General features: G+C 40.8%; 1 protein-coding gene across 1 annotated transcript; it reads right to left on the minus strand.

Moving 5' to 3' along the window:
• Positions 1-213: 213 nt before the first annotated feature.
• LOC309411475 (ketosamine-3-kinase-like) lies at positions 214-6745 on the minus strand (the record flags this gene model as incomplete). The annotated part of the gene is made up of 6 exons (XM_082008118.1): positions 6378-6745; positions 3923-4074; positions 2372-2463; positions 1802-1884; positions 1281-1403; positions 214-552 (listed from the first exon to the last, which is right to left on the minus strand). The coding sequence occupies exons 1-6, from the start codon at positions 6516-6518 to the stop codon at positions 214-216; spliced, it is 930 nt and encodes a 309-aa protein (XP_081864244.1). The 5' UTR covers positions 6519-6745.
• Positions 6746-7579: the final 834 nt, after the last annotated feature.

The raw sequence follows: 7579 nt of genomic DNA on the forward strand, positions 1-7579 counted from the left end.
AGATATTTTCCTCATAAAGGTACTCCCAACTATCCTAAAAAGGGATGACTATGTTACACTTGGTATTCAGCATGACTCACTGATTCTAGGTCTTTAGCTGTGCAACAAGGTCAAGGGTCTAGTAGCTTTTTTTAACATTACTACTCCTGTAGTTGTACCGCCAAGTATGGGGTTTTCCAAGCAACAGAGGAAGTATTCTGCTTAAGCAGAAAGTCACTTTATAAGGTTTCTCATAATGTTTAGAGAAGACCCTCTGTACCCTGTGCCAAAATGGTTCCAATGGTTCATGTAGTGAAAAAGCTGATAAAGCTTTAGGCGTTTCTCAAACCCTGCAGCTTTAGGAATTTTACTGTGATAAGCAGAGTAAAAAGAACTGCTGAAGCCACCAAACATCCCAGCTATTGCAAGCTCATACTCTGAATGGCCGTAGAAAGAAGCCGGATCGAAGATAATTGGACCAGAATCATCCTCAGCTACATTTCCTCCCCAGAGATCTCCATGCAGGAGAGCAGGAACAATTTCTACATCACAGAACAAACTGGGTATCTTCAGCTGCAGGGGGGAAAAAAGCAAGACAGGTAAGTACTACATTTTAAGGTGAATGACTATAGAGTTTTATCTGCATACATGCAGAGCATGAATTGAAACTTAAGAGTCTGTTAAAAAAAACATAATGTGAAACAGAATATGATCTAGTCAACAGAGACGCTGAGAAAATCAAGAGGATTTCTATTTTTCATAAAAGCCAACAGCTGAAGAATAGTCATCCAAATGTTTTTTAGCACTAAGAAAATAAAAAAATCTGAAACTGCATTCGGTGCTGCAATATTGACCAGCTTTAACAATAACAACCACCCACTCCACCACTAGAAGGCTCAGGAATCTCTCATCAACCTTGAAGAGATTTCTACAATAGCTAATACTGCGGTCACTTAATCAGATGCAAACCTTAAATGAATAGATAATGTGCAGAACAGTACTGCTTATATAAATTTCTCATCATGAACATGGTACAGGGAATGAGAAATGTGAACTTGAACTAGTATTTCCCAAAAAGTAAGGCAAAGTGCTATTGGCACACATTCATTTTGTAAGATTAGCATAGAGTGATGTGGCAAAAGCCATTATACCTTAGAATAAAGAGCATTTTAATCGCTAAAAGTTGTAGTCTCTTACCAACAGAACCTGGAGCATACCAACAAACAGGAACTGTGTTTTATGAAAAGAAAATCTGAACAACTGATACCTAGCTATCACTATAATGTGAGAATTTCTCCTACCTGAAGTTGTGCCCAAAGTTCTCTTGCTTCCCTGTCTCCTGAATTCTTTTCGATCATGTCCATCTGGGGCTGGATTCTTTGCTTGGCAAAGAAAGTCACCCAGTCATTCTGCCAGTCATTCACCTGAAGGAACAGGATTGCAGATATTAGTTCTACACCACACACAAGACAGATTTTCTTCTTTTTCAAATATTTGGAGGATTATACAGCCTTTGTGCTGATACCATCCAGGACAGTAAAGGCTACCATTTAATAGACCGCTGTCTTAAAACATTAAATTAGGGGAATAAATCATTTTCTCTAAGTGATAAAAACCAAGCAGTTGAAGAGCTATGAGTGTCCAATGCAGCTGTAAGTGCTGTCAAATGACTTATTTCTTTAGCAGGCTGAACAATGTTTTTTCTTTATATGACTTCACAGAAATAAATTAATTTCCATTATGATAATTTTGGCCCTTTCCATCAGTGAGGGGAAAATAAGATAAACTTAAAATTCTATCAGTCTGATGAAGTACAACCTACCTGTGGAAGATAGCCACAGCAGGTAACTGTATGAAAGCCAAATTGATCCACAAACTGGACTTCCATTTGCCCTTGACCTTTACCTTTCAAACCAAAGACAAAAATCCAATACTAATGACAAGATTCTAAGTATCTACAATGCAAATGGACCTTAAAAACTACGCAACGCTGCCTCTACTGAGAATAAAAAAATTGCACCATAATATTCTTTTTGTTACAATGGCTGTTGCTGTTGGTTTTTAAGTTTAAAGCTTGATGTAAAGCAGCTATATTATAATCTTCATAATAATATTTTGAGGTAGCGTATCTGCTCTGATACAGTGTCCTTGCAGAAACTGTAGTCTGGGATCCCAAGGGTCCCAAACTGAATAAGTGTTTTGCTTACAGAGATCCAAATAGAGCAAAAAAATGCAAAAAGATAACCCTCTGCGTGGGTGTTTCATCCAAATCTCTTTTCATAATATTTTTAGTGGAAGCAGAAAAACTTATCCTGAAATAACAAAAGGTATTTTAACTATTTTGTAGATTATTATTAACTAGGTTAAATCTGCAAACAGCTGTGTACTGTACCAACTGTGCTCTCTTCTTTCTTCAGCTTCTCTCCAAGTTGCTGGTTATGAAGGTGGAGATCAGCCAGTTGTGTTCCAAGCTTTGCTGAATGTCTAAGAAACAAAAGTATTCTTAGCAACACTGACACGTGAATGAATCCAGTTCTTGATATTCCAGGAATTACTTGAAAAGATTTATCAAGCAAGTAAAAGAAGTTCTGCATCTCTAACAAAGTAAATTTTCAAAATATTCTGGTCATAAATACCTCTCCTTCCTATAACATTACGTATTAATGTAGAACAAAATGTACATATATGGTTGTTTCTGACAACACTATTAAAAGTGAGCAGCAATCATAAATTTAGTAACAATGAGAAACTATCAATTCTAATTTCTGTGACACCACTTCTATATGAACTTTCAGTAAGATATCTGTAAGAAAAGCACGCACAACATGTTATGCCTTTTTTTTTTCCCCTTCACAAACTGTCTTTGGGAAATAGAGCCAAACAAGACTCATCCTCTTCTTTATATCTCTGTCTCTGGCATCTCCTCTCTAGAAGGCCTAGAAGATGGAAAAGTTGGGTGGGCCTTATTTATCTATCTATCTATTTTTAATAAAAACTTATCTTCTACACGTTCAGAAAAGTCTTGCAGTAATTACAAACAAGTCTTAACAGCTAGTTGCCTGCCATGTCAACAAAAGTATGTTCTTCTTCCTGTCTTTGACCTCTCACATCTTTCCCTGTTCTCAAGGCACTGTCGTTTAAGGCAAAGTTATTTCTTCATTCTGTTCCTGTTAACACAGATTGTAGCTATCCCCTGAAATTTGTATGCCAAAGCTTGCATTTGCACACTTTTCATCTTAATCAGCCCAAACACAACAGGATTTCTGCTCTTTCTCTTGGAGGTCACAGAGGGGCTTTCATGAATTAGAAACTCTGCAGACGAGCAGGATGAGGGATAAGACTTTAAGGTGGCTGCAGAAGTTCTGAGTCTAGGATGAGAAACTGGTCATGCGCACCTCCCTAATGGTATCAGACAGAAGTATTCATATTTTAATTTACTCAAGTGTTTGCCACACAGAAGGGACAACAGTTTGAAATTATCAAAATCAAGGTGAGAGCTGTAAATATATTAAAATCAGGATTCACTCATTTGGGGAAGTGCCTCTGCATACTCATGACAAGCAATATTAAAACATTCGTTCTTATATCAAAGGCAAGCACACAAAACAGGTAATCAGGTACATCATTTTCCTTACTGTAAAAAGGAACCTTACTGTAAAAATCAAGAATTACGTAAAAAAAAAAGCCCAAACAAACAAAAGACCCCAAACAATCCCAAAACTAAACAAAAACCAGTCACTTCTTGATGTATGACCCATTTGCTAGATGAAGCATTATGTAGTATTTTACACAGTTCTCTGCTGTATAACTTCGCAAATGTATCTTGACTTGCTTTAAAAAAAAAAAAATTTAAAACAAGTTTCCCCTCTGCAAACAAGTGACTTAGCTGTCATAATAGTAAAAATTTCTGGTTAAAGGATGCAAAGATAATACTATGTTTTACCTGTTTAAGCCTCTCATTTCCAAATGTTCCATCACAAACAGAGTACTGCCCCCAGGCAGGTCTATAACTTTCATGGGTTTAGGCACTTTTATCGTCTGTGTTTTCAAGATGGCTTCCAAACTCGCCATTTCTCCCTCAAACATTCTTCTGGCCTGCCAAATTAAAGAAAAACATTAAGTCTCTATGAACACCAGTCACAGGTAAACAAAGTTCTTTCACGAAACCAATCAAGGCTGTAAATGTTAAATAAAAAGCTTGGAGCAAGTAGTTACTGCATGTACAAGATACAGATCGATCCATACCACCAGACTTAACAGTAATTTTACAATTACAGAAACTTCACTTCATAAATCAACTCCATGGAAGCGACTGAGGTTCTACCATTCTCTGTAATCATAAAAATAACTTTGAAAATGTGTTTACAATTGAAGGAGTGCAAACTGCATATATATAAAATGTAAGCAATATTTTATTAATGGATTATGCAGCAAATGTCTAGAAAGCTATGGGCAATATACATCATCAGCTGAGAGACTACAAGAATGGTGCTGACATTCATAGTCTTCATGCCTTTCATGACATAAATTGCTTAGTAATATAGCTGATCTTCAAAATAGTCTAATTTGCAGTCACAGAATTATCTCCCCTGGCCTATTTCTTTTGCCCCATAGGGGAAAAAAAAAGAATATCAATGATAGCAGCCAAATGCCCCTTACCACGCTTGCACAGAAAAGCCCTTAGAACCCAAGCCACTACCAACTGCATTTGCTTTGAAGACATTCTGAATTTAGGACCTATTTCTGCAACTGTTATCCATGTCGAGTAAAATCTGTTCTCGAGTTGCTCCACTGACATCACTGACACTAGTCACACAAAGAAATGCTACTCTAGAAAGTTAGGCAGAGGTTGCAGAAAAAGGGTACTTGGAAAACCTGCGGTATCTGCTAAAAGCAAAAGAAGGAATATAATTAATAAAACAGAAACAGAATACTAGCTCTTTAGTGCGGCTATATGAAACACGGTCAAAAGACAATTTGCAATAGACACTGACTAACAATTCCAAACCCTACAAGAGATCAAGAATGGAGAACTGCTGAACTGAGCATGAGATAGCTTTGTTCACAGGAAATCAGTACATATTGTATCTCAGTCTAAAGCATCATACTAGGTTAAGGTCAGCTGTTAACTTTAATTGAGTAAAAACCACACTGTTTTCTAAAGAACTTTGTTTTTCTACAGAAACTGCTGATATACACCCACTGCTGCACACACAGCACAGCATTCTAATATAGTTTGGCAAAGTTTGCTTTAATCAGCACTCAGAATCCACACAGAGGCAAAAGGATAGAAAATGAAATGATTACTGAATAGAAAATCTATGCAGATCTTTTCTTCCAAGCCCTACCTTGTAGCTAGCTGGATTGTATACCTAATTACACAATTAACAACGGCCTAAGTGGAAGGGCTATGTTGCTATCAATTCAAACTATTTTCAGTCTAATGTAAAGCAGGATAACCTTTTCTTCCCATGTTACCAGCTCAGTGCATTTGACTTTCCATCCAGCTCCCTGATCTGATCGAGAAATGTAGACAAATTTGCAATAGATGTAGTTGCATACATGCTTTCAAAAACATTTGTTTGCTATTCCAGCCAAATACAAGTTCTGACTTTTGTAAGCTATTAATTTGACAGACACAAGTGTAGAGTGCCTTTAAAATAAATTCCACCTGACCTCTGCTTTTGCAAATAAGAATGCCATACAGGTATGTTGCATTATACTTATCTCTATTAAATGCAGATATCTACCTTCTACAGTAACTGGTACAAGATATTGAAAGGACAAAGCAGAAAATCTTGAAGAACAATTGTGGAAAAATATAATTTATTGAGAAAAGCTACTATGTACAGGGAATTACTAGTTTTATTACAACAAAGGAAGATGCATACCCTCAGTAGATAATTTTATATCTTCTAGGTTGCTCCAGAGCCTTTCACAGCATATACAGCCACAGTGATACCACTGTTACCCCTGCCATAACTGACAACAGCATGGCATTGTACCGCATACCCTGGACAAATAGTATTGATATCGCAACAGCGTCCCACCAGAAATGCTGCCTCCCAGCCCAGTGCTTACCCCCACCGCAGCCCCTCCATCCCTGGGCATCCCTGCCACAAACCAGGCCCAGACCCACAGCAGCCGCCAGCCAGACCCTCACCGGGCAGAAGCTGCCAAACGAAGCAGGCCTCTATGCCCGGCGGCAGGGCACCTCCCTGACACCAGCAGTCGAAGTTTTACTGCCTGAGGCCAGCCGGCAAACCTCCTTCCATCGAGAAGAGGCCGGGGGCGGCTGAGGCCAGCCCGCCGACCCTCTCCTCAGCGCCACCGCCCTCACAGCTGCCCCCAAGCCCCGCCACATGTACCCCACCCTCGATCCCTACCCCCACACACACCTCCGCCTTGGAGTTGCTCTTCACGTAGACCCGGCCGCGGTCCGTGTCGTAGCTCTGGCCCTGACTGATGCAGCCGCCCCCCGAGTGCCCCGTCGGCCGGAGCACCACGGTACCCAGCTCCCGCCTCAGCGCGTCCTCCATGCTGCCTGCGGGATCAGCGCGGCACTGCGCCTGCGCGGGGCAGCTGCGCCTGCGCGGCGCCGTTAAGGGCGCGCGAGCAGGCGGGGCTGGCAAAATGGCGGCGGCTGATGTGGAGAGGGAGAGGTTGGCTAGTGGGCCGGGCGTTGCTGCGGGTACAGCGATAGGGACCGGCCAAGGGCGATGGTTTGGTTGTAGGCGTTGGGGAGGGACCCGTAAGGAGCCGGTTATTTCCGACTCGGGGAGGGAGAAGCGCTAAATCGCTTCTCGGAGGCAGGCGGGGAGGAGCGGGGTGCTGGGCCGTCGCGGCCTGGCCTCGGCGCCTCGGCGGAGCGAAGCGGTTGCGGCTCCGGAGGAGGTGAAGGGGCTTCACCTGCGCGTTACCTCCCACTGCTGTACCCAGGCAGCCGCACCCGGGAGGGTCCCTCGGTCCGATGGGGTTGAGTAGGATGCTAAATAATGCCAGCCAAAATCCCAACGCTACTCGAACGTGTTTTGTACTGCAGAGAGCCTGTAAATATGCTTTTGTTTGAACTAATTTCCCTTGGGCGTGTGGTGAATTCTTTCCTGCTATAGATTCACGTGTCAAGGAAACGATGTTGCAGTAGGGCAATATATATAACAAAGGCAATGAGTAGTAATTTTAAAATATGTGGATTTAATGTGCTTTCTGGACATTATAAAGATACATGCTCAAATTTGTTCTGTTTTTCAACAATGACAAGAATAGCTTGTTATTATTGGGCACTGGCCACTGTAGGTCTGAATTAAATTAATATGTTCTTTCCCGTTAGCAAGTAACTTCTTATCTAAAATACACATTTTTAAGAGTAGAAGCTGGAAGAGTTCCTACTGATCTTTCGTTTCTTTGTTAGTGCACGGTTGTGTACTTTCCTTTTCTATTATTTCCTTAAACATCTCTGGTCCCACTGGTTACAATCACTAATTCATCTTTAGCTATTCCTGACTACCCCCCTGTTCACTATACTGATGTGTCTTGCTTGGAGTTTTTAAGAGTATTACTGTGCTGCCTGAGCGATTAAGACAGCTATCGATGTATATCT

Source organism: Phaethon aethereus (genome assembly GCF_964289735.1).
Source record: "Phaethon aethereus genome assembly, chromosome: 18".
NCBI lineage: Eukaryota > Metazoa > Chordata > Aves > Phaethontiformes > Phaethontidae > Phaethon > Phaethon aethereus.